The sequence below is a fragment of the Narcine bancroftii genome, assembly GCF_036971445.1.
Source record: "Narcine bancroftii isolate sNarBan1 chromosome 12 unlocalized genomic scaffold, sNarBan1.hap1 SUPER_12_unloc_2, whole genome shotgun sequence".
Classification (NCBI taxonomy): Eukaryota; Metazoa; Chordata; class Chondrichthyes; order Torpediniformes; family Narcinidae; genus Narcine; species Narcine bancroftii.
In genome coordinates this window covers 1,607,483-1,635,046 of record NW_027211808.1, presented here as the reverse complement: position 1 = coordinate 1,635,046, position 27,564 = coordinate 1,607,483, and the positions used below count along the sequence as shown (strand labels likewise).

At 45.9% G+C, this 27,564-nt stretch overlaps 1 protein-coding gene across 2 annotated transcripts in view; it reads right to left on the bottom strand.

The window, feature by feature from the left end:
* The window catches only part of LOC138750164 (ubiquitin-conjugating enzyme E2 Z-like), a 66,133-nt gene extending 41,290 nt beyond the window's left edge, over window positions 1-24,843 (bottom strand). The window contains exons 1-2 of one of the 2 annotated variants that reach the window (XM_069912315.1): window positions 24,583-24,843; window positions 14,218-14,280 (exon numbers count right to left, since the gene is read on the bottom strand). In XM_069912315.1, the coding sequence (XP_069768416.1) occupies window positions 14,218-14,280; window positions 24,583-24,755 (236 nt within the window). In that variant the 5' untranslated portion in view covers window positions 24,756-24,843. The remainder of the gene's footprint in view (window positions 1-14,217; window positions 14,281-24,582) is intronic. The other variant, XM_069912316.1, reaches the window with a different exon arrangement.
* Window positions 24,844-27,564: the final 2,721 nt, after the last annotated feature.

Genomic DNA, 27,564 nt, shown 5'->3' with positions numbered 1-27,564 from the left:
TCAAGAACTCCATTGCCTCCAAACTCGAAAACCTCCCGACAGGCCACACTGACCGGATCATGTCCATGCGACTCCCCCTTCAAAACAAGCATCGCATCATCCTCATCAGTGTCTATGCTCCAACCCTCCAAGCGGAACCAGCAGAAAAGGACAAGTTCTACACTGATCTGCGCGACCTCATTCAACGCACCCCTACAACTGACAAGGTTGTCATCCTTGTCGACTTCTACGCTCGTGTCGGCAAAGACTCAGAAACCTGGCCAGGAATCCTGGGGAAGCATGATGTCGGCAAGTGCAACGACAACGGGCGCGTCCTGTTGGAGCTCTGCGCAGAACAGCGGCTTGTCATTACAAACATCCTTTTTCAGCAGAGGGACAGCCTGAAGACTACCTGGATGCATCCCCGATCCAAACACTGTCACCTCCTGGACTACATCCTGGTGCGAGAAAGAGACAAACGAGATGAGCTCCACACCAGGGTCATGCCCAGCGTGGAATGCCACACTGACCACCGGTTGGTTCGCTGCAAGCTCAACCTTCACTTCAAGCCAAAGTCCAGGAACAGTAAAGCCCCCAGAAAGAAGTTCAATGTTGGAAACTTGCAGTCAGACGAAGTGAGAGGAAACTTCCAGGCAAACCTCAAAGCAAAGCTCGAGGATGCAATCCGCCTCACGGCATAATCCCCTGAAACCTCTGGGATCAGCTGAAGACAGCCATACTGCAATCCACTGAAGAGGTACTGGGCTTCTCCTCCAGGAGAAACAAGGACTGGTTAAACAAAAACAACCAGGAAATCCAGGAGCTGCTGGCATAGAAGCGAGCTGCCCACCAGGCTCACCTTGCAAAGCCGTCCTGGCCAGAGAAGAAACGAGCCTTCCGTCGCACATGCAGCCATCTTCAGCGCAAACTCTGGGAGAACCAAAATGAGTGGTGGACTAGCCTCGTCAAACGAACCCAGCTCAGCACGGACATTGGCGACTTTAGGGGTTTTTACAAGGCTCTAAAGGCTGTGTACGGCCCCTCACCCCAAGTCCAAAGCCCGCTGCGCAGCTCAGACGGCAAAGTCCTCCTCAGCGACAAGATGTCCATCCTCAACCGATGGTCAGAACACTTCCAATCTCTTTTCAGTGCCAACCGCACAGTCCAAGAATCTGCCCTGCTCCAGTTCCCTCAACAGTTCTTAAGGCTAGAGCTGGATGAGGTCCTCACCCGGGAAGAGACATATAAGGCAATTGAACAACTGAAAAGTGGCAAAGCAGCAGGTATGGATGGAATCCCTGGTCCTCCAAGTTCACAGAAACAGCAAGTAGTCAGACAGGATTGCCTAATGCCAAACTCATCCAGGAGGCAGAAGAATGTAAGGGGGAAGGTACTTCTATACTGAAATAAACTGTATAAAAGTTGGGTGAGCCCCGGTGTGTGTGTGTATTCCCAGGGTAAGGGGAAAGCACCCAACTCAGAAAAGGGGGCTCGTCCGAGATCCCACTCCCTCCACTGACAGAGTGCCCGACGATGAGGGTAGGTGCACCCCGGCTGGTCAGTGGATGAAGCGAGTGATATCCGCGAAGAGCCATTGAGAACAAACGACGGGAGGACGTTAAGGAAGCGCGCTACGAATAGCTACTGGATCCCGGTAAGAGGAATTTTACTTACCTGTTAGTATGGGAAGAGTGAGTAGCATGGGAGATAGTCCTAAGGAAGGTCGGGACGATCAGATAACTAAGCAAAATCCCTTAGGATTAATGCTATCTGATTGGGGTGCGGGGAGAACCCGCGGGAAAGACAAACAGACCATGGTCAGGTATTGCTGTCTGGAATAGGTTAAAAACCCGATAAAAGGGAATTCAGTATATTGGCCAAAGTTCGGATCCGATGAGGACTGGACATGTCAGGCATTGAACATCTGGCTCTATCAAAACCAAAGAGATAATATTGAGTGCAGAAAATATGCAGCTCGCTGGCTTAGTGGATCGGTTGATCAACTGGTTTTGAATGAAAAGGAATGTAAGAACAAAAAGGATGAGGAACCTTTTGTCCCTGAAACACAAGGATGGGATATGTTACATTCCATTCCTCCACCTTATGCTCCTCCTATGCCGGCTCCTATCTTTCCCCTCTCTCCTATGCTCTACCCTTCTTCACATTCCCCTCTTCCCCCACAGCTAAAGAAAGGAGAAGAAAGTAGGGGTGATATGATGACCCGTTCACAAAGTACTTGAATGCCACCTCAATTGACAAGAGGGAGGAGACTTGGACTCAGAAAACTGTGAGACCCTCCGGGAGGAAAGGGCAGAACCCTTTGATTCATTTCCTGGAGAGCAGGAACCTAGACATTATAAGCCAGAAATTAATTGGATGAGACCTTCACGGGAAGTTCCAGTGAGAGGCGGTCTCAGTTTCGTAAATGTGCCCCTGACTAGTATGGAGGTGCGTAACTTTAAGAGAGAAATGACCTCCCTGATAGAGGATCCTCAGGGATGTGCCGAACAATTAGATCAATTTTTGGGACCAAATATATATATACATGGGATGAGTTAACATCGATCTTTAGGGCTCTGTTCACTTTGGATGAATGTGGAATGATTCACCAGGCAGGGATTAGTCTGGGATAGGGAACACCAAGGGGGACCTGAGGCGATACCTGGGGAACTTAAATTCCCCCTGGCAAAACTAAATTGGGATAAGAATACTAATGATGGTCGCACATTAATGGAGGAATGAGCTCTCTGAACCCTTCTCCATTAACAATGGCGTGAAGCAAGGCTGTGTTCTCGCACCAACCCTCTTTTCAATCTTCTTCAGCATGATGCTGAAACAAGCCATGAAAGACCTCAACAATGAAGACGCTGTTTACATCCGGTACCGCACGGATGGCAGTCTCTTCAATCTGAGGTGCCTGCAAGCTCACACCAAGACACAAGAGAAACTTGTCCGTGAACTACTCTTTGCAGACGATGCCGCTTTAGTTGCCCATTCAGAGCCAGCTCTTCAGCGCTTGACGTCCTGTTTTGCGGAAACTGCCAAAATATTTGGCCTGGAAGTCAGCCTGAAGAAAACTGAGGCCCTCCATCAGCCAGCTCCCCACCATGACTACCAGCCCCCCCACATCTCCATCGGGCACACAAAACTCAAAACGGTCAACCAGTTTAACTATCTCGGCTGCACCATTTCATCAGATGAAAGGATCGACAGACTCGCCAAGGCAAATAGCGCCTTTGGTAGACTACACAAAAGAGTCTGGAAAAACAACCAACTGAAAAACCTCACAAAGATAAGTGTATACAGAGCTGTTGTCATACCCACACTCCTGTTCGGCTCCGAATCATGGGTCCTCTACCGGCATCACCTACGGCTCCTAGAACGCTTCCACCAGCATTGTCTCCGCTCCATCCTCAACATCCATTGGAGCGCTTTCATCCCTAACGTCGAAGTACTCGAGATGGCAGAGGTCGACAGCATCGAGTCCACGCTGCTGAAGATCCAGCTGCGCTGGGTGGGTCACGTCTCCAGAATGGAGGACTGTCGCCTTCCCAAGATCGTGTTATATGGCGAGCTCTCCACTGGCCACCGTGACAGAGGTGCACCAAAGAAAAGGTACAAGGACTGCCTAAAGAAATCTCTTGGTGCCTGCCACATTGACCACCGCCAGTGGGCTGATATCGCCTCAAACCGTGCATCTTGGCGCCTCACAGTTTGGCGGGCAGCAACCTCCTTTGAAGAAGACCGCAGAGCCCACCTCACTGACAAAAGGCAAAAGGAGGAAAAACCCAACACCCAACCCCAACCAACCAATTTTCCCCTGCAACCGCTGCAACCGTGTCTGCCTGTCCCGCATCGGACTTGTCAGCCACAAACGAGCCTGCAGTTGACGTGGACATTTACCCCCTCCATAAATCTTCGTCCGTGAAGCCAAGCCAAAGAAGATAGGGTTAATCTGATAAAAGGAATCTGTTCCAAAGGGACAGAATTTTAGGTCCCAAGGAGACCCCCTTTGCATTTTTGAACAGATTGCGTACGGCCATACAGCAATATGGGGGTCTAGATATAGAATCTCCAGCGGGTGAACAATTGGTGTTAACGGGCTTCGTTACAAACTCAGCCCCAGACATTAGAAGGAAATTGCAGAAGACTGAGAATTGGCATGAACAGGGAATAACACAGCTTTTACAGATCGCAGAAAGGGCATACGTCCAGAGGTCTGAGGATAAACAGAAAGGAAAGGCTAAGATTTTGACACAGGCAGTCAAGGAAGTCGTGGAGGGACAGAAAGGAAAAGGTAGGGGCTGTGTGCCAGCTCTTGGACGTTGCGAGGAGTGCCAGGAGTGGGGAAGTAGAGACCAGAGCAGAGGCAGGGGTAGAGGAGAATTCCGGGGACGACGACCATTCCCGGGACCCCCGTGGAGACCCTGGTAGGAATTGGGAAACAGGAGCATTAGTTTGCTACCATTGTAAAAAGGAGGGACATTTTAAGAGAGAATGCCCAATGTGAGCCAGGGAGATGCGATCTTATGCCCTGATGGAAGCAGATTATGAATGGGGGGGGTCACGGTTCTCAGTCAATACACACCGTGGTGCTGCATGTAGAACCGTTGGTAAATTTAAGCATAGGACCCCATAGTGACAAGATGACCTTTTTAGTAGATTCTGGGGCAGCCTGGTCTAGTATTTTACAACCACCCGAGGGTGTTAAGATAGTGGGGGCAGTGATGATTTTGGGAGTAGGAGGAAGAGATTTTACGGTCCCTGTATTAAGGGATGTAAGAATACAAATGGGAGAAAAGATAATAACAGAGGATATTTTACTAGTTCCCCAAGCTGGAGTTTGTTTGGTAGGATGAGATTTACAGGACTAATTGGCTATCGGCACCAGGCCACTGGAATCAGGTATTGGAGTATGTATTAACCGAGGAGGATCGGGAACTAATAAATTCTGGAGTTTGGGCAAACAGAGGCAATAGAGGAGGGTTAGATATTCCTCCTCTGCAAGTTACTTTAAAAGATCCTGAGCAAGTAATTAGACGAAAACAGTACCCAATTCCTATGGCTGGCCAAAAGGGACTGCAGCCAGTAATTGACCAGTTGGTGAAAGATGGTATACTCGAACCTTGTATGTCACCTTTTAATACCCCAATTTTACCTGTTCAAAAACAAGCAATACCTATCAATTAGTGCAGGACTTAAGGGAGCTGAACAAATTTATTCTCACCCATCACCTGGTTGTACCTAATCCCTATATGATAATGGGTAAAATCGATCCCCATAGTAAATGGTTTAGTGTGATTGACCTCAAAGATGCTTTTTGGACCAGTCCGTTAGTAAGAGAGAGCAGAGACATGTTTGCCTTTGAAGGTGAAAATCCTTTTACTGGACGCAAGAATCAATATCAGTGGACGGTCCTTCCCCAGGGCTTTACAGAATCACCAAATTTATTCGGCCAGGTCTTAGAACAAATACTAGATGAGGCTCCTCGGAGAGAAAATTGCCAGTTGATACAATATGTTGATGATTTTTTAATCACGGGAAAAACATATGAATTAGTTAAACAGTATACTGTTGAACTTTTGAATTTTCTGGAGAATAAGGGTCTCAGGGTGAGCGAATCCGAATTACAATTTGTTCAATCAGAAGTTAAATACTTAGGTCATCTGGTGAGTCAGGGGACTAGGAAAATAAGTCCAGAGAGGATACGTGGTATTCTACAGATCCCACCTCCCAAGAATGCCCAAGAACTTAGGAAATTCCTTGGTTTAGTGGGATACTGTAGAATCTGGATTGAAAATTATTCTAGCCTGGTCAGATTTCTCTATGATAAACTCACGATTCTAGGGGATGAAGCTGTTGTCTGGACAAAGGAAGAGATTAAAGATTTTAACGGTGAAACAGTGCCGTATTAGTGCCCCAGTGTTGGCTTTACCCGACCTAAATAAGCCATTTGACCTATATTCCAATGCGAAAGGAGGTGTGGCCACCGGAGTACTAACACAAGAGAGGGCAGGCTGTAGACAGCCAGTTGCTTTTCTGTCAAAAGTTTTAGACACTGTTTGTCGTGGTTGACCAGAATGTGTGCAAGCCATCGCAGCCACTCCTATTTTAGTTGAGGAAGGACGAAAGATTACGTTTGGTGCCCCGATGATAGTTCACACCCCTCACACAGTCCGCAATATTCTCTTACAACGTGCTAGAAGGTGGCTTACAGACTCTAGAGTTTTAAAATATGAAGCGATCCTAATGGATAGGGATGATTTGACCCTGATTACGAATAAAGAACACAAACCAGCAGCTTTCTTGGTTTCTCAAATTCTGACAATACCATAAATGAGTTAGAGCATGTATGTTTAGAGGAAATAAATTTACAGACCAAAATTAGAGAGGATTTAAGCGATGAGCCTTTACAGGAGGGTGAAAGGTGGTTTATTGATGGATCTTCCCGTTACATTGATGGCACCCGCTCTAGCGGGTATAGTGTAGTGGATGGGAAGGAAGGAGTAGTGATTGAAGCCTGTCGCCTTCCCGGTCATTGGTCAGCACAATCTTGTGAATTGTATGCCCTCTGTAGAGCTCTCCAGGGTCTAGAGAACAAGGTGGGCACGATCTACACAGACTCAAAGTACGCTTTTGGTGCAGTGCACACCTTTGGGAAGATCTGGAAAGAGTGGGGAATGATAACTGGGAAAGGACAAAAGTTGATCCATGAAAACTTAATTGTCCAATCTCTAGATGCTCTTACATTAGTTCATGTACGAAGCCATCAAAGTGGTGACAGTCCTGAAGCACAGGGGAACAGACAGGCAGATGCAGCTGCCAAACAGGCTGCGCTCACAGAGAAAATAGACATGCAGCTGTTACTGCCCACCCCATATGAGGTTCAAAAGACTCTAATCCTTTCACGGGAAGAGGAGGTTTACATGAAGGACCAGGGAATGCGTCAAACTGTTGATGGGTTGTGGTGGACGGCAGAAGGACACCAAGTGCTAAACAAAGCCTTGGCTCGGCAAATTATTGATCAGCTCCACCAGCAGACACACTGGGGAACACAGGCACTTGTGGATACTTTTGTATGGTCTTTTCATTGCTCGGGAATATACACTATAGCCAAGTAGGGTATTCGGGGTTGTCCAATCTGTCAGAGAATAAATAAGAAAGTTATGCGCCAGGTAATGCCTGGTTGTCGCGATATAGCTGTACGCCCGTTTCAACGGATACAAATTGATTTTACAGAATTACCTAAGATTGGGGTTAACAAATACCTCCTGGTGATGGTAGATCATTTCACACGATGGGTTGAGGCTTTCCCGACCCCTAATGATCATGCCACCACCGTTATCAGGATACTACTGAAGTCTCTGATTCCACGATATGATATGATTCAAACCATTAACTCAGATCGAGGTACACATTTTACCTCTCAGGTACTCCAGGGTGTGTGTAAAATACTGGGAGTAGATTGGCAGCTACATACCCCATGGCACCCCCAGAGCTCAGGCCGTGTTGAACGAATGAATCAGACCTTGAAAAATCAGCTCACTCAACTTTATGAGGAAACTGGCCTCTCCTGGATTAAATGCTTACCCTTAGCTTTAATTAGGACTCACACAGCTCCTCGTAAGGACCTTGCTGTCTTCTTTACATGGGATTCCACACTGATATCCCTATCCCTGAGGCTAATGACCAGTACATATCTAAATATTTACAGGGACTTTCTACTTCTCTGTATGACTTACGATAGAAGGGCTTATTAGCTCAAACCCCACCCCTGGAGTATCCTATTCATTCTATTAAACCTGGTGATTGGGTATATGTAAAATCATGGCAAGATCACCAACTAAAACCTGTCTGGGATGGCCCCTATTGTGTACTTTTGATTAGACACTCCCATACGAACGAAATAAAAGGGATGGAGCCACATTCAACGAATTAAACGAGCTGCTGAACCACAGAGTAACGACATTGATAATCTACCCTCCACCTGGCGTGTAGTCCTTCATCCTTCTAATCTGAAAGTTACACTACGCCGGGAAAAAGTGCTGTAATGTTGTTTTTACTATTTGCTGTTTTGTTTACTTATTGGTTCCCAATTTTTGGGAAATCACCAAATTGCTCACAATATATTAAGTCCTCCTGGAATAGGGACAGCAGAGATGACAATTATTTACCTTTAGAATGCAGACAGGGCAGAGTATAGTCATAGTGGGGTACCTTATTAAGTATGGGTTAATATAGGAACCCCAACATGGACCAGGGCCAAAACGGCCCTAGGGGAGTAGATTTGATTTGTATTTCGGCCTCTACAGGTATTAAAAAGAGGAGTTTTAAAGAGATAGCACAAAGAAGATGGTGGGACAATGACAGACAGAATGTAGCAGAGAGAGAGTGAATACATATGCTAATGTTCACAGACAGGCTGCAACTCACAGGTTCAGTGATACTTATGCTAATGTTCGCAGACAAGCTGCAACTCACAGGTTGAGAGACAAGAAACACTCCTCCCCAACTTGGTCTCCTGTAAATCATCCTTTGGGTCACACAGACATTCGGAATGTTAAGCACCACCACTGTAAGGGGAGTTTCAGTTGTAAAAGACATAAGCTGCTCCAGAACACCACAGATGCTTGGCATTTAAATCATTTAATCAGACTCCAGGCAGCCTTGGAGATCATCAACGAACAGACAGCGATTGCCCTGAATTTATGGGCTGAAGAAGGATGACAGATATGAGCCACAGTTCAACAAAACCGCCTGGCTCTCGATTACTTGTTGGCTGCTGAAGGCAGCATTTGTGAAAGACTGGTTAATGACAATGCTCATAACGGTCAGGCGGTTAAAGACACTTCTTCAGTTCGAAAATCTTCCCATGCCCAGGTTCAGACTTGGCAACCTCGGTCCAGTGTGGGATGGACTAGACTTTTATTGGTAACTGGAGTCTGATACCCCCAGCCCTTATAGCAGCTGGACTCGCTATTCAGGCCGTTATGGTGCTCCCCTGACTAAAGACTTGTGTGCAGTATTTAATTCAATGGACCCCTCGTCAGATCACTATAACCCAAAGGATGGATGCATGTTTCCCAAATTCTGTCTGATGATGCTGAGACTGCAGTTCGTTTACTGACTCGCTGGGAAAAAGACCAAGTTACATTCCAGTTGAGAATTCACGAAGCGTAGCTAAAAGAAAAGTGAGGATTGTGAGAGATAAGTAAAACTAATATGAAAATATGAAAGATGAAGAAAACTAGTATGGATATATGTGTAAGGAATAAAGCCAGTATGAATAGGATAAGGATAGATAATAGAATGTAGGAAGTAAAGTTAGTCTGAATAAGATAAGGGTCTTCTAGCCTTTTAGACAGAATCAGCAAGTTCTGCATATAAGAAGTTAGTAAGCCCTGAGAGTCAGGAAGGTGTGAATAAGGACAATGACATGATAGGCACCTCACAGTTTGGCGGGCAGCAACCTCCTTTGAAGAAGACCACAGAGCCCACCTCACTGACAAAAGACAAAGGAGGAAAAACCCAACACCCAACCCCAATCAACCAATTTCCCTTGCAACCGCTGCAACCATGTCTGCCTGTCCCGCATCAGACTTGTCAGCCTGCAGTTGACGTGGACATTACCCCTCCATAAATCTTAGTCCACGAAGCCAAGGCAAAGAAGTGTTAAATAGAGATATTGGTCTATACGATGCTGGTCTTAGTGGATCTTTCCCCGTCTTTGATATTACTGTAATTATTGCTGTTTTGAATGAATCTGATATGTTTTGTGTTTTCTTAATCTGGTTCATTACTTCCAGGAGAGGAGGAATTAATAAGTCTTTAAATGTTGTATAGAATTCTATTGGGAGTCCATCCTCTCCCAGTGTTTTATTGTTTGGTAGTTTTTTAAAAATATCTCCTGTATTTCTTCTATTTCAAATGGTTTTATTAATTTATTTTGCTCCTCTGTTTGCAATTTCGGTATTTCAATTTTAGTTAGACATTTTGTCTTCTTTCCCTTCGTTTTCAGTTTGATATAGTTGTTCATAGAATTCCCTGAAGTTTTTGTTGATCTCTGTTGGGTTATATGTAATTTGTTTGTCCTTTTTCCTTGATGCCAATACCATTCTTTTAGTTTGTTCTGTCTTAAGCTGCCATGCTAGTATTTTGTGCATTTTTTTCTTAGCTCATAATACTTCTGATTTGTCTTCATTATGTTCTTCTCCACCTTATATGTTTGTAGTGTTTCATATTTTATTTTTTTGTCTGTCAATTCTCTTCTTTTAGTTGTATCTTCCTTTATTGCTAATTCTTTTTCTGTATTTGTTATTTCCCTTTCCAACTGTTCTATTTCTCGATTGTAGTCCTTCTTCATCTTAGTTATATAAATTATTATCTGTCCTCTGATGAATGCTTTCATTGCATCCCATAGTATAAACTTATCTTTCACTGATTCTGTATTTATTTCAAAGTACATTTTAATTTGTCGCTCAATGAATTCTCTAAAATCCTATCTTTTAAGTAGCATGGAGTTTAATCTCCATCTATACATTTTTGGTGGGATGTCCTCTAGCACTATTGTCAATATCATGGGTGAGTGATCCGATAACAATCTACCTTTATGTTCCATTTTCTTAACTCTTCCTTGAATGTGGGCTGATAACAGGAATTGGTCTATCTTTGAGTATGTTTTATGTCTAGCCGAAAAATATGAATATTCCTTTTCCTTTGGGTGTTGTTTTCTCCATATATCCAAAAGTTGCATTTCCTGCATCGATTTAATTATAAATTTGGTTACTTTGTTCTTTCTGTTAGTCTTTTTTCCAGTTTTATCCATGTTTGAGTCCAAATTAAGGTTAAAATCCCCTCCTAATAGTATATTCCCTTGCGTATCTACAATCTTCAAAAAGATACCTTGCATAAATTTTTGATCTTCTTCATTAGGTGCGTATACATTGAGTAAATTCCAAAATTCTGAATATATCTGACATTTTATCATTACATACATCCCTGCTGGATCTATTATTTCCTCTTCTATTTTGATTGGTACATTTTTATTGATTAATATAGCTACTCCTCTGGCTTTTGAATTATATGATGCTGCTGTTACATGCTCTATCCAATCTCTCTTTAATTTCTTGTGTTCCACTTCAGTTAGATGTGTTTCTTCCATGAATGCTATATCAATTTTTTCTTTCTTTAGTAAATTTAACAGCCTCTTCCTTTTGATTTGGTTATGTATTCCATTAATATTTAAAGTCATATTTATCTAAACAATGAAGATGTTAAGGATGTTCCTTCTCTGTTCTTAAAGCCACCTGTAAGAATTGTCAGGAACATTACATGTGGCTCTTATAAGGGATTTGAATTATGGATTACTTCTTTCAAATCAGAAACTTTTAATTTTTAATTTAATTTAGATATACCACATGGTAACAGGCCCTTACGGACCATGACCCTTTGCACCCAAATATGCCAATTGACCTTGAACCCCGATACATTTTGAAGAGGAAACCAGAGACCCTGGAGAAAACCCACAGAGTCACGGGGAGAACGTACAAACTCGTTTTAGTAGGAATAACGAATTGGACAATTTCTTTCGGTGATAAAGATCTACTTGTTAATGTTATGGAAATTTTCTCTGTAGTCTGTCATAATTCCTTTTTCATCTCGGAAGATCTTTCCTGGAACCAAAACACCAATGGTACAATGAAGAAAGCCTCTACTTCCTCAGGAATATGCGGAGGAGCTAGTGGAGTTGTTCAAGTGAACCGGTATGGACTTGAAGGGCCGACATGGCCTGTTTCCTTGCTGTAAACAGTTATATGGTTATATAGTTCAACATGGCCATTTCATACTTTGTTTATCTTTCCTTTCCGTTTCCTCATCACCACCTTCCCTTCTTATCCATTTGTTTTCTTTATTTGAAGACATTGTAAGACAAAATTTCTAAAACATAAAATATTTCCACTATTCCCATATGTAAAATTCCTTTAACCCCAATAGTCCCTCCCCTCTCTGAGTTGCCCTTTGTCCCTTTTCGAACAACCACATCTCCCCTCTTCATTTGGATTGGGAACCCGCTCACAAGCATCAACTGATTTTGCAGTGACTGTTATTCTTCCCCACCCAGCACCCCCAGAAAAGATTTTAATCTTCTTATATAACAAAGCTCACTCTCTTAATTCCCTCCTTACTTCCTTTCTTCCCTTCCTTTTCCTTCTTAGTTCTTACTTATACTTTATTCTTTTTCTTTACATATAGTTTGTTGTCATTTTTGTTCTTGTTACATCTCTTCATCTCTCTGTCTGTTTTGTAGGTGTTCTGCAAATTTTCATGCTTTTCCGGATCTGAGAACAGTTTGCTTTGCTGCCCCGGGATAACTATTTTAAGCATTTGTGCATTTGAGCCATCTTTGTAGTTCTGCGTTCGGGGTTTCCAATGACCTCAGGGAGCGGGCTTCTCTCTTCACGGCGGGCCTCCTCATACAGGTAAGGCCTTCACCTTTCCCTTCCGACGTCTGTCCTTCTTTTCTTCCCATTGTTTTTGGTTTCTGTTTCTTTGCTGCCATTTTATCCACACTTTTATTTTTAATTTATCATACCTAAAAACTTCTGTAGCCCTTTGACAGAGACAGGTCTGGAGAATGAATGGATCTCATGGACCTTGCTGATAACGGATGTATGACGTCTGCTGTAATTTTATGCCCTAAGAATTCTATGGTTGACTTGCCAAAATGACACTTGTCGAGGTTAATTGTCAGACCAAAGTCTTGGAGCCGTTAGAAAAGGCGGCCCAAATGCAGATGGTAATCTTGCTCATTTTGACTTGCTACAAGGATGTCATCCAACTAAATATATGCAAAGTCTAAATCTCTGCCTAGAGTGTCCAAAAGCCACTAAAAAGTTTGTGCAGCATTCTTTAAGCAAAATGGCATTCTGAGGAATTCAAAACGGCATAATAATTGCTGTCTTGGGAATATAATTCTCATGAATCGGTATCTGACGATATCCCTTAACCAAATCAATCTTTGAAAATATGCAGCAATGATGCAAATGGGCGGTGAAATCCTATATGTATGGAATTGGGTATCTGTCAGGTGTAGAGACATTATGCCCATGGTAGTTGCCACAGGGTCTTCATCTGCCTGTCTTCTTGGGTACCATATGCAAAGGTGATGCCAAAGGGCTGTTTGAGCGTTGGATGATACCCTATTCTTTCACTGCTTTAAATTCTGCCTTTGCTTGCTACAATTTATCAGGTGCCAGACGACAAGCCCTGGCATGGACCTGATGTGTCTATGTAATGAGACACACCATGGGGTGTTCTTGAGGCATTGAAGTTAGGGGTGAGAATATCGGAAAATTTGTTAAGTAGAGCAGTATAAGCGTCCTTGTGTAACGTACGTTCTCCGAGCTGTGAAACTCTTCCCTTGATGCACGCCAGTGGATATGTCTGAAAGGTGGTGGCATGAACTAATTTTCTGCGTTTTACATTTACCAATAAGTCACGTGATCGTAAAAAAAAATCTTCACCCAAAACAGGTTGAGGGACAGAAGCGAGGACACAATTCCAATTGTGAATCATCTAGTGTTGAAACTTGGAATGGCAGTTCCATTATTGGCTTTTTTTATGCGTCCTTTCAAAATAGGTCGGTGGGAGCAAACTAAGTTCTACAAAGAATTTGTGCTTACCTGCATCATCCTGAAGATATAATAGACCTATATGTATGCCAACTGCTGAGGCCACTACTGGCGGCCAGCCCTCTCGTTTCCCAATTTATTTTTGTAGTAGGTATATGGCTGGACGAACCTATGGCCATTTTTCCCCCAATGACGATGGTAAAAACACCACTCTCATTGTAAATCAGCATGTTCCTCTTTCTTCGATACAGGAGACAAAATTGGATGTTTTCAGGCAGACTCTTGTGTAGGAGTACGATAGAGCCTGTCAGCCTCTCGAGCCAAGTCCTGGGGATGGTGGAAATCCATGTTACCAATGGGTATGGCAAGGTGAGTTAGGAGTTTTGACAGAAATAAGGCTTCGAAAAGCAGACAATGGGAATGACCATCTGACAATGGCAGCATCTCATTCATCAGGTCTGATGGATTCTTGTCACCTAGGCCTTCCATGTTCAAAAGACGCATGCCACTCTCATGCCTAATAAGTTCGAATGAGTCAAGAATAAACTGGTGGAACCTAGTATACTGAACTTCTACCAAAGGATGAGTAATAAATTTGCTTACTCACAATGCGGTGCCCGTGTCCAATGTACTCATGACATGCCAAAATTTTGAGTCTTCCGCTGTTATACTGCAAAAATGAAACTGGGTATCAGCTTGAAGAAACCAAATTTGAGGCTGATGTGTCCAGAAAGGAGGCAAATGAATCCCAACTGCATTAACTGTCGTGGCCGCGGCGGCAGTTGTTGCTGCTGTTGAAATCCGTAATGATTCAAATTCACTGAATCTTAACTTCAGGGTCACCAATTTGTAATGGCTACTACAGTAGATGCTACTAAATAAAGGCAAACACACACAAAGGTAGTCAACTCAAGACTGGTTTATTGCAGACCCACACAGACCTTTTATTCCCTGCTTATTAATGAGCTTGTTAGTGATCAGCTGCTGATCCACATAACCAGCAGGTTAAAGCTATGAGCCATTAGCGCCTCACGCCTTTAGGCAGGGGCTTCATCTGATCCACTCACTGTACTTTTGTGGTAAATCATCTTCCTATTTCTCTTTAACTTTATATAAATTTACTTTTTTCCATTTTCTCCTGCAAATTTTTGACCATTCTTCCAATGTCAAAACAATATTTAAATCATTTTCCCATTTCTCTTTAACTATATAAATATTTACTTTTTCCATTTTCTCCTGCAACAACTTACACATGTCAGGGATTAAACCTTTTTTTAAACTTTATCTGCAATCAATAATTCAAATTTCATTTGACCCAGTAAAATTATTTCTCTACCATTATTCTTCTTTAAAAAATCTCGAAGCTGATAATAAACAAAGAATTTGACTCAATACCATATCTGCCCAGCACTGCTAACCCATGATGTGCCAGGTAAGTCTGTGAACTGATGGTGGCAGTTTGCAATATCATGCTGTGTGCCCACTACATCCTCATTAAATAAGTTTAAAAATTATTTAGATAAGTAGAAAGATTTACCCATAACTTTAATGGGAAGAGTGAATTGTATAAGGATGAATATTTATCCTTGAGTACCATACCTTTTTCAATCTATTCCATGTATAGTTCCAAAACTTTTTTTAAGGAAAAGCTATCAGATTATTTTTTATGGAAAGGTAAATTATCAAGGGTTTCTTTACAAAAATTGACTTAGCATTATGAGTTAGGTGGTTTGCAATTGCCATGATTAATAATTATTATGAGGTGGCTCAATTGAAGTTTATTAATAGGTTATTTGATATTGACCAATTTCCTAGGTGGGCAAAGATAGATATGGATCAGATTATGGAAAATAATATTACTAATTTTATTTATAAATGGAATCCTATATTGTTACAAGAATTAAAATTACCTGTTCTACGGCATATAATGAATATTTGGTATAATTGAGATTTAAGTATATATTCTAAAGGGATAGTTTCTATAAGATCTCCATTATATCAGAATAAATCATTTCCTTTTTCATTATATAATCCATATTTGAAACATTGGGAAATGAAAAAAATAGTTAATGTTATAGATTGTTTTAAGGTAGGGGGATTTTGTTCGTTTAAAAGGCTACAGGAAAGATACGTTATTGAGTCAAATTCTTTGCTTGCTTATTATCAGCTTCGAGATTTTTTTAAAGAAGAATATGGTAGAGAAATAATTTTACCGGGTCAAACGAAATTTGAATTATTAATTGCAGATAAAGTTAAAAAAAGGTTTTTATCCCTGACATGTGTAAGTTGTTGCAGGAGAAAATGGAAAAAGTAAATATATATAGTTAAAGAGAAATGGGAAAATTAATTAAATATTGTTTTGACATTGGAAGAATGGTCAAAAATGTGTGTTGATAGTGTTAGCAAATTAATTTATGTGAGATAATAGTATGGATAATTATAATTTTTTACATCAGTTATATTTAACCCTTGAGAAATTGAAAAGATATGGATTTAGTTTAACAGATTTATGTTTTAAATGCAGAGAGTAGAAAGGTACTTTTGTACATTCAGTTTGGCTGCGTAAAATAATAAAGTATTTTTGGGAGGAAGTTATAAAATTTTGAAAAGATTTGTTCAAAATGGATGTTCAACTGGATCCTAAGTTGTGTTTATTGGGTTATGTTAATGTTCCATTTGTAGATTCACAAATGCCTAAACCATATTTAGCCTTTTTAAAATTAAGGTTAGCGGTAGCGAGAAAATGTATACCTGTTAAGTGGAAGAATGAAGTACAATTAAGTTTGCGTAGATGACATAATGAATTGCAGTCTTGTTTATATTTATAAAAAATAATGTATGTCAGGAATAATTATTCTTTTTTTATTGATATGTGGGGTTTATATTTGAAATATATGTCTATAAAAATTAAATGCTGTAAAGTTGGCACATCAATCAGGGAATCTTTGGCTTGGCTTCGCGGACGAAGATTTATGGAGGGGGTAAAAGTCCACGTCAGCTGCAGACTTGTTTGTGGCTGACAAGTCCGATGCGGGACAGGCAGACACGGTTGCAGGGGAAAATTGGTTGGTTGGGGTTGGGTGTTGGGTTTTTCCTCCTTTGCCTTTTGTCAGTGAGGTGTGCTCTGAGGTCTTCTTCAAAGGAGGTTGCTGCCCGCCAAACTGTGAGGCGCCAAGATGCACGGTTTGAGGCGAGATCAGCCCACTGGCGGTGGTCAATGTGGCAGGCACCAAGAGATTTCTTTAGGCAATCCTTGTACCTTTTTTTTGGTGCACCTCTGTCACGGTGGCCAGTGGAGAGCTCACCATATAACACAATCTTGGGAAGGCGATGGTCGTCTATTCTGGAGACGTGACCCACCCAGCGCAGCTGGATCTTCAGCAGCGTGGACTAGATGCTGTCGGCCTCTGCCATCTCGAGTACTTCGACGTTAGGGATGAAAGCGCTCCAATGAATGTTGAGGATGGAGCGGAGACAACGCTGGTGGAAGCGTTTTAGGAGCCGTAGGTGATGCCGGTAGAGGACCCATGATTCGGAGCCGAACAGGAGTCTGGGTATGACAACGGCTTATCTTTGTGAGGTTTTTCAGTTGGTTGTTTTTCCAGACTCTTTTGTGTAGTCTTCCAAAGGCGGTATTTGCCTTGGCGAGTCTGTTGTCTATATTCAATACTTTTTTTACAAGACTCTGGGGAAAAGGTGGGGTTGGGATTTTTGGGGGGAGTTTTTGTGTTAGTAAGGGAGAAGGGATGTAGTTTATAGTTTATAATTTTTTAATGTATTTGATTTTTCCTTATGTAGTTTGAAAATATTAAATAACGATTTAAAAAAAGGTAATGTATCAAGTGTTAATCCAATCTTGAACAATTCTTCCAAAAATTTCATAATTTTTTTCCCAAAAGGGTTCAACTTTTCCACAAATCCATCTTTTTTTTCTTTTTTTTCTTTTGGCTTGGCTTCGCGGACGAAGATTTATGGAGGGGGTAAAAAGTCCACGTCAGCTGCAGGCTCGTTTGTGGCTGACCAGTCCGATGCGGGACAGGCAGACACGATTGCAGCGGTTGCAAGGGAAAATTGGTTGGTTGGGGTTGGGTGTTGGGTTTTTCCTCCTTTGCCTTTTGTCAGTGAGGTGGGCTCTGCGGTCTTCTTCAAAGGAGGCTGCTGCCCGCCAAACTGTGAGGCGCCAAGATGCACGGTTTGAGGCGTTATCAGCCCACTGGTGGTGGTCAATGTGGCAGGCACCAAGAGATTTCTTTAGGCAGTCCTTGTACCTTTTCTTTGGTGCACCTCTGTCACGGTGGCCAGTGGAGAGCTCGCCATATAATACGATCTTGGGAAGGCGATGGTCCTCCATTCTGGAGACGTGACCCATCCAGCGCAGCTGGATCTTCAGCAGCATGGACTCGATGCTGTCGACCTCTGCCATCTCGAGTACCTCGCCGTTAGGGGTGTGAGCGCTCCAATGGATGTTGAGGATGGAGCGGAGACAACGCTGGTGGAAGCGTTCTAGGAGCCGTAGGTGGTGCCGGTAGAGGACCCATGATTCGGAGCCGAACAGGAGTGTGGGTATGACAATGGCTCTGTATACGCTTATCTTTGTGAGGTTTTTCAGTTGGTTGTTTTTCCAGACTCTTTTGTGTAGTCTTCCAAAGGCGCTATTTGCCTTGGCGAGTCTGTTGTCTATCTCATTGTCGATCCTTGCATCTGATGAAATGGTGCAGCCGAGATAGGTAAACTGGTTGACCGTTTTGAGTTTTGTGTGCCCGATGGAGATGTGGGGGGGCTGGTAGTCATGGTGGGGAGCTGGCTGATAGAGGACCTCAGTTTTCTTCAGGCTGACTTCCAGGCCACAAATCCATAATGAATGTAAAAAAGTACCTTATCCACAATGATAACACAAGTCTGAAGAACTGAAACCATATCTTTTCAACTTCTCAGGAGTTAAATACAACTGATGAAAAAGTTATAATTAACTAAACTACATCTCAAATTAATTAATTTCGTTACTCTATCTGCACAAATAATCATCCATTCCTCCTGAGATAGTAAAATAGATAAATCTTTCTCCAACTTACTCTTTGTTTTGTGTAAATCTAATTTAGTCATCTTCTCTTACAAGAAAGCAAACATTTTGGAAACTAATCCTTTTTTTTCCACTATCAACAATTAAAATCTGAAATATAGTTTGCCCAGGTTATACCAAATCCTGTCAAATATTTTCCATTAATAACACATGTAACTATCCTAAAACCATTTTAGACTCTAACAATGTAGATAATTCAGCAGTCAAATTGCACACCCCAAATTCTGACATGGTGTGCAACATTAGGCACTGCCTGTAAGGAATTTGTCCGTTTTCCCTGTGTCTGCAAGGGTTTCCTCTGGATACTCAGCTTTCTTCCCACCCTCCAAATGCATAGGGTTGAAGGTTAACTTGGATATAATTAGGCAGAATAGGTTGAAATGGCCAGAATCTAGTTCTACCATGTTGTAAGTGTAGCGGCAGCTACATTGAAAACTGAAATAACACACAACCAGACAGGTTGAGCTCAGTGAACCTTATACTCCCAGCCCGGACCTGGCTGAGAATCGCGCTGGGGGCACTAACGTCATGTGGGTCCCCAAGCCTGGGCTTTTGAACCCAATGCCGAGGTTGAAGGGGAAAATCCCCAACGGCACTATTTTGGTTGGCTGCCCCGCCGTGTGTTACAAGTGGGGCCAGTTCGCCTGTCTAATGACGTGCTACCACCCAGCACCCCCTAGAACTGGCACCAATGTCCTTTTTAGTCAGGTGGCCTCGCTTCTTAGGCTGGGACACAACTACTGGTTCAGTGGGGTCGAGGTGTGCTGGCTTCAGCCTATCTACCATAAACAGTTTCATCCTACCGCCGATGTCTTGCGTGAACATGGACCCTGAACGCTGGATGACTTTGTTCGGCCCTTCGTAAGGCCTCTGCAGAGGTGCCGTGGATGGGCCTCATCAAATAAAAACGTACTCAGGAGAATGCAGCTCATTGGGGACGTAAGAGGACCGTGTGCCGTGTCTGGGCGGCAGTAGGGGTGCGAAGGAGCCCAACTGGGCTCTGAGGTGGAGGAGTAGCTCATGTGGTGATCGCTGGGGGTTGTGAGGTGCATTGAAGAACTCACCGGGAAACACTAGCAGTGTGCCATAGACCAGCTTGGCTGATGATGCCTGTAGATCTTCTTTGGGCATTGAGCGGATGCCCTGGAGCACCCAAGGCAGTTCGTCCACCCAGTTGGGACCAGTGAGGTGGGCCATGTGCCAACTTAAGTGGCGGTGTAGTCGCTTGACCAGGCCATTAGCCTGCAGGTGATAGGCCGTGGTGTGGTGTAGCTCGATGGTGTTGGCGAGCTGTGCCCATAGCGCAGAGGTGAACTAGGTGGCCCAATCGCTGATGAGGTGATCCGGGATGCCAAACCGGGTGACCCAACCAAGCAACAGAGTTTGGGAGCAGGAGTCCGTGGAGGTGTCTGGCATTGGGATCGCCTCGGGTCGTGTGGTCCACTACCATGAAAAGATAATGGTTACCTTAGGAAATTGGTAAGGGCCTGATGATGTCCACATAAATGTGGCTGAACCATTTCTGTACGGGCACTCTGGTGTGCCTGTGCACTTTGGAAAGCTGGCAATGGGAGCAGGTTCTAGCCCAGCCCACAATCTGCTTCCGCAGCCCATGCCAGACGAAATTCTTTGCCACCATACGGACCGTGGACCCAATGGAAGGGTGCGAAAGGTTGAGGATATTGTGGAAGACTTGCCTGCGCCACTGCTGGGGTAACCACTGGATGCGGGGTGCCTGAGTGAGGAGTTTGTGGTTGGTAAGGATGGTAAAAGTCCTTCCCTTCAAGAAATTGTGGAAATGCCACACCGTCAGGTACATGCCCAGTAATTCATGGTCGAAGGTGCTATACTTGTGTTCTGGTGGGCGAAGAAGCCAGCTGAAGAACGCCAGTTGCTTCCACTGTCCATTTACTTGCTGCTCCAGGATAGCGCCGACAGCTGTGGCAGAGGTATCGACAGAGAGTGCCATTTCCAGGTTGGTGTGTGGGTGGGTGAGCATGGTAGCCCTCACAAGGGCATTCTTTATTGGTCTTGAATGCCCTGCAGGCCTCTGGAGCCAGGCAAGGGTTTTGTGTTTAGTTGCGATGAGGGCAAAGAGCAGCTGGATGATGCGCACAGCGCCTGGGATGAAGTGGTTATGGAAGTTGACCATTACCGCCGGAGCATGGGAATTCCTTGATTGCAGCGACCTTCGTAGCAGCGGGCGCGGCTCCTTCAGCCATGAAGGAATGGCCCAAGAACTGAGTGGACTCTTTACTGAACTGGCACTTGGCTGGGTTAATCGTGAGGCTGAAGTCAGCCAGTCGGGAGAAGAGGGTGCGCAGGTGGGTCTTGTGTTGCAACAAGGATATCGTCCACGTAAATGAAAACGAAATCCAAGTCCCTGCCCACTGAGTCCATTAGGAACTGGGTCTGGGTGGCGTTCTTGACCCCGAACGGAACGCGAAGAAATTAGAACAAGCCACAGGAGATGATGATGGCTGTCTTGGGTATGTCCTCGGGGTGCACCGTGATTTGGTGATACCCGCGCACCAGGATGACCTTGGAGAATACCCTTGTGCCATGCAGGTTGGCCGTAAAGTCCTGGATGTGAGGGATCGCGTAACAGTCAGGAATTGTCGCCTCGTTGAGCTGTTGGTAGTCTCCTCAGGGGCGCCAGCCGCCGGAGACTTTCAGGACCAGGTGGAGCAGTGAGGCCCAAGGGCTGTCAGAGTGCCAAATGGTCCCCAGCTCCACCTGAGGGTTATCCTGCAGGAGCTGGCGTGCCTTGGCGAGGACCGGTGGGCCTTGGGTGGGGATGTGATAGAACACCCCGTGGCGTGGTGAGGCAGCAGAGAACTGAGGCTTGAGAATGGCCAGAAACTCATCCAGAATACGCTGGAACTCATCCTTGGGAGTGCTGATCGTGGCCATCTGTGGCTACTCTGTGCAGGAGGCATTGAGGTGAACGGCCTGTAAAGTATGGATATCTACCAGGCACCTACCTTGAATGTCAACCAGGATCCCGTGAGCAATGAGGAAGTCGGCACCTAGGATGATGGTCGGAAGGGACGAAATGGTGAACCTCCATGAGAACTTTTGCCAGACGATCTGGAAGTGGACGGTCTTGTTTCCATATGTCCGGATCTCCGTTGCATTGGCCACATGGAGGGGAAGTCCTTGAGGCTGGTGCCTGGACTCGATGGCCATGGCCGGAATGATGCTGATCTGGGCCCTAGTATCGACGAGGAAAAGTCGGCTGCTGAGAGTCCCGTGGGTAGAAAAGGTTGTGTCCTTGGCCAGCTGCCGCAGCCATTAAAAGCGGCCGGCCTGCTTGTTTCCCTGGAACAAGCAGGGCTGATAACACTTCCGAGCCTTGGCTCCCCAGTGCTGGTGTAGAAGCAGAGGCCCAGAGCAAATGTCTAGCCTATGGTTATGTTTTTTGTGGCCCCTGTAGGGAGCAGGTGTTCTACCGCAGCGCTAGAGGAAGGCTTGGAATGGTCATGACTCTGGACTGCTGAGTCCTTCAGGAATTGCTCGAGCCATAGCACGTGCCTTCTGAGCAACTTTGCTTGGGTCAGCAAGGCTCTCTTGGGCCAGTAGCGGATGTCCTCAGGCAGATGGTCGAGAAAGATGTGCTCAAGAGTGGGCAGTTGGTGTGATCACCCATGAGTGCAAGCATCTCGTCCATTATCTCAATCAGGGACCGGTCCCCCAAGACGTCGAGTTGCAGTATCCGAATGGCCTGCTGGTACCTGGATAGTCCAAGGGAGCCAGTGAGCACCCACTTGTTGGTCCTGCATTTATCTTCCGCGGGTGGGTGTTGAACGAGGTGCAGCACACATTTGGCGGTGGCCTGGTCTAGGGCGGCGACCACATGGTAGAACCTGGTCGTGTCTGATGAAATTTGACAGAGGTGGAACTGAGCCTCTGCATGGCTGAACTAGATCTCCAGCTCCTGAACCCAGAAGTCAGGGAGCTTGACTGCCATAGCATTGATTGAAGGGTCGCTCATGTTGGGTTCAAAGGTGTTTGAACCTGTCAGGGTCACCAATTGTAGCGGCAGCTTCACTGCTAACTGAAATAACATACAATCCAATGGGTTGAGCTCAGTGAGTAGAACTGATTTATTGCAGGCTGCCTGGCTGGCCTTATACTCCCAGCCCAGACCTGGCTGAGAACTGCACTGGGGGCACTGACATCACCAGGGCATCACGTAGGTCTCCATGCGCAGGCTTCTGAGCCCGGTGCCGAGGTTGAAGGGGAAATCCACGATGGCACCATTTTGGCCGGCTGCCCTGCCGTGTGTTTTAACAAAGGGAGCCGGTTCACCTGCCTAATGGCGTGTCGCCACATAAGTAAAATTTAAAATTTAATTCATGAATGGATAATGAAGCCACCCAAGCCTCTGGAGAAAATATTTCAGCTGCACTACAAAACAGTAGTGTGGGGTATTTTTCATCTACCCAAAAGAGTTTAAATTAAAAAATAATTGAAAAGACAACACTTGTGGCAACAAAAACTACTAAAATATTAGCCTATCACTCATCTCTAGAAGGAAATCAACTGCTACCCTCTAAATTTAGACATGCCAAAGCGAAGACCCTTTTGTAACTAGTCCTGATGCCAAGAAGGTTAGCAGAATTAATTGTACAGAACATGTACAGTGGCCTTCAAAGTGAGCTCTGTAATTATATTTCACCAAGGTTTTAGTTATTCAGCCAGATGCAAGAAAAGCTTTCAATGATGTTTGAACCAAGTCTTTAATCTTGTGATTTAACCTATTCCATAATTTATTGCAACAATGTCATTTCTGATATATTAAATGATATTAAAATGAATTAAAAGGGCAAAACTGTGACAAATGGATTTCAATGCAAATAAAAATGCAATTGAGGTGCCCCCTTTAAATCAATGGATATATTGCTTTCGAAATACAGACTTACAAATTCATGTATATAAATAATCAAGTAACTTTTTGAACCTCAGGGCACAGGTCAGCTACAATCTGAATGGCATAATATAGTTTGAGGAACTAGGATCTTCTTTTTTTCACTAAACCTATAATTCAAAAGTAACTCATTGTTTTTCTTTACACTAAATTGTCATTTGCTTTAGAACACTAAGAGGACAAAATATAAAGAAAGATTTTAAAAAACATCAAAACCCCAGAAAAAATTAACAGCTGCCACAAGCAACAGACATGAAGCCCAACATCCTCAAGTTCAGTCAAGGCAGACAAGTAGGCCTCCAACTGTCAAAAATGCAGAAAGTTGAAGCATACAGCATTTTAATGCCCACATAGGAAACAAATAAAAATGAGCAATTGGAGAAGAGTTACACACCAAGAACCCGACATGAATTTACTGAGTTGAAAGGACACAAGGGCACACAGTATTAAAAGTGAAACTGATAGTTGGGCAGGTGTGAAAGGGTTGGGTTTGAAAGCATTGTAGATGGAATTAACTAGTAGCAGCATCTCTGCCTCTTCCAACTTCCAAACCGTGGCACTTTTCTCAATCGTTTCTTCCTCCAGAAATCACAGCCTCACGATATTCGGTACCTTTTTTATTCTCCCATCCAATAGTTACTCTCTAATTGTTCCACTAGTGAAAGCAAAGTCTGTCTTTCATTTGAGAAATCCCCAGCGGCGAGACCTGTAACGCTTCTCCCGCCCATCACCAGAGTCACAGCTTCCTCCCCCCCCACCCACCTTCCCGGTGAAACCACTCCCCTCCCAACTCCTTCCCCAACGGGGATACAAGGAAACCATCTCTCTCCTGACCAAGGAACCTCAGCTCCCGTCTCTCCACCACCCCCACCCCCAGCCCGAGTCTCCCCCCCTTCCCCGGGGTCCCAGCCCTCATCTTAGAGCCCCTCACCCTCCCGGCCCGCACCCCCGGGGTAACTTACCTTTTAATCCGGAGCAGACAGGGCTGAGAAGGCTTCTCGCTATCCCAGTCGGTGCTGAGGGTCGGGTCCCACGAGGTAGCATGGAGTTGACTGAGAAGGCCTGTTGCTACCGAACCAGTGCTGCCTGGTAACAACATCGGGCTCACGCTCTCCTCCGCCGAAGCTTCCGCCATCTTCAACCCGCTCGGCCACACACACACAGCGCAAGCGCAGTAAACCAGACGCTCCGCAGCGCCGCCATCGACTGCATCAAATATGGATCGCTCGCCCACAACGGCGCCACCTGCTGTGAGGACACGTCACCTGCTGGGTTCAGTGACGCGACGCTCACAAAACAACGCATCCCCCTGTCTGCTCCTGTCGTGCATCTTTATGAGTAGCCCTAGCCGAAACGACCCCCATGCACCACCACTCAGGGGCGCTTGGTGTTTTTGCATCCCTCTAATATCGAACGTCTACGACGGCGGCGGCCCCGATACGGGCAGGAGCAAGGGGGAGACGGCGGCCCCAGTCCGGGCACAGGGAGAGCAGCAGCGGCCCCGGCCCCGGTCCGGGCGAAGGGTAGACGGCGGCGGCCCCGATCCGGGCAGGAGCAAGGGGGAGACGGCGGCCCCAGTCCGGGCACAGGGAGAGCAGCAGCGGCCCCGGCCCCGGTCCGGGCGAAGGGTAAACGGCGGCGGCCCCGATACGGGCGGGAGCAAGGGGGAGACGGCGGCCCCGGCCTCGGTCGAGTGAGGCAGGCGGAGGCCCCGGTCCGGACAGGGAGTGGGAGGCGGCGGCCCCAGTCCAGGCACAGGGAGAGCAGCAGCGGCCCCGGCCCCGGTCCGGGCGAAGGGTAGACGGCGGCGGCCCCGATACGGGCAGGAGCAAGGGGGAGACGGCGGCCCCGGCCTCGGTCGAGTGAGGCAGGCGGAGGCCCCGGTCCGGGCAGGGAGTGGGAGGCGGTGGCCCCAGTCCAGGCACAGGGTGAACTGCGGCGGCCTCGGCCCCGGTCCGGGCAGTATGGACCGACCTAGGAGGGGAGGCAGGCCCCTCCAGCCCGGGTAAGAAACCTGCATAGGAGAAGGCCACTCCGATATAAAACCTACGACCCAAGGACCTCGCTGCCATGTCCCAGCTTGCTTGGCCACGGCACACGAACCATGGGTGTAAAGGGTGGGGCCAGTACTGCGCGCACAGCACTCCACCTAAAAGCTCCTTTGCGCAGGCCCGAGGACAGGTCCACGTCCTCCCCCTCAACGTCCTCCCCCTCCACGTCCTCCCCCTCCACGTCCTCCCCCTCCACGTCCTCCCCCTCAAAAGATGCTCACAAACTCAAGCTAGCATGCTGGAACATCAGAACCATGCTAGACAAGACTGACAGCCACCGACCTGAACGTCGGTCTGCCCTCATTGCACATGAACTCCTCAGACTTGACATCGACATAGCCGCTCTCAGTGAAGTCCGCCTGGCAGATGTAGGCAGCCTCCGAGAACGCGGCGCGGGCTACACACTCTACTGGTCTGGCAAGCCTTCGGATGAACGACGCCTATCTGGTGTAGGCTTCATGGTCAAGAGCTTCATTGCCTCCAAACTCGAAAACCTTCCGACAGGCCTCTCGGACCGAATCATGTCCATGCGACTCCCACTTCAAAACAAGCGTCACATCACCCTCATCAGTGTCTATGCTCCAACCCTCCAGGCAGAACCAGCAGAAAAGAACAAGTTCTACACCGACCTGCGCAACCTCATCCAACGTACCCCTACAGCCGACAAGGTTGTCATCCTGGGCGACTTCAACGCTCGTGTCGGCAAAGACTCAGAAACCTGGCCAGGAATCCTGGGCAAGCATGGCGTCGGAAAGTGCAACGACAATGGGCGCCTCCTGTTGGAGCTCTGCGCAGAACAGCGGCTTGTCATTACAAACACCCTTTTTCAGCAGAGGGACAGCCTTAAGACCACCTGGATGCATCCCCGATCCAAACACTGGCACTTCCTGGACTACATCCTGGTGCGAGAAAGTGACAAACAAGATGTGCTCCACACCAGGGTCATGCCTAGCGCGGAATGCCACACTGACCACCGGCTGGTTCGCTGCAAGCTCAACCTTCACTTCAAGCCAAAGCCCAGGAACAATAAAGCCCCCAGAAAGAGGTTCAATGTTGGAAAACTGCAGTCAGACGAAGCGAGAGGAAACTTCAAGGCAAACCTCAAAGCAAAGCTTGACGTTGCAACCCGCCTCACGGACCCGTCCCCTGAAACCCTCTGGGATCAGTTGAAGGCTACCATACTGCAATCCACTGAAGAGGTACTGGGCTTCTCCTCCAGGAAAAACAAGGACTGGTTTGACGAAAACAGCCAGGAAATCCAGGAGCTGCTGGCAAAGAAGCGAGCTGCCCACCAGGCTCACCTTACAAAGCCGTCCTGTCCAGAGAAGAAACAAGCCTTCCGTCGCGCATGCAGCCATCTTCAGCGCAAACTCCGGGAGATCCAAAATGAGTGGTGGACTAGCCTCGCCAAACGAACACAGCTCAGCGCGGACATTGGCGACTTCAGGGGTTTCTACGAGGCTCTAAAGGCTGTGTACGGCCCCTCACCCCAAGTCCAAAGCCCGCTGCGCAGCTCAGACGGCAAAGTCCTCCTCAGCGACAAGATCTCCATCCTCAACCGATGGTCAGAACACTTCCAATCTCTTTTCAGTACCAACCGCTCAGTCCAAGATTCCGCCCTGCTCCAGCTCCCTCAACAGCCCCTAAGGCTAGAGCTGGATGAGGTTCCCACCCTGGATGAGACATATAAGGCAATCGAACAACTGAAAAGTGGCAAAGCAGCAGGTATGGATGGAATCCCCCCAGAAGTCTGGAAGGCTGTCGGCAAAACTCTGCATGCCAAACTGCATGAGTTTTTCAAGCTTTGTTGGGACCAAGGTAAACTGCCTCAGGATCTTCGTGATGCCACCATCATCACCCTGTACAAAAACAAAGGCGAGAAATCAGACTGCT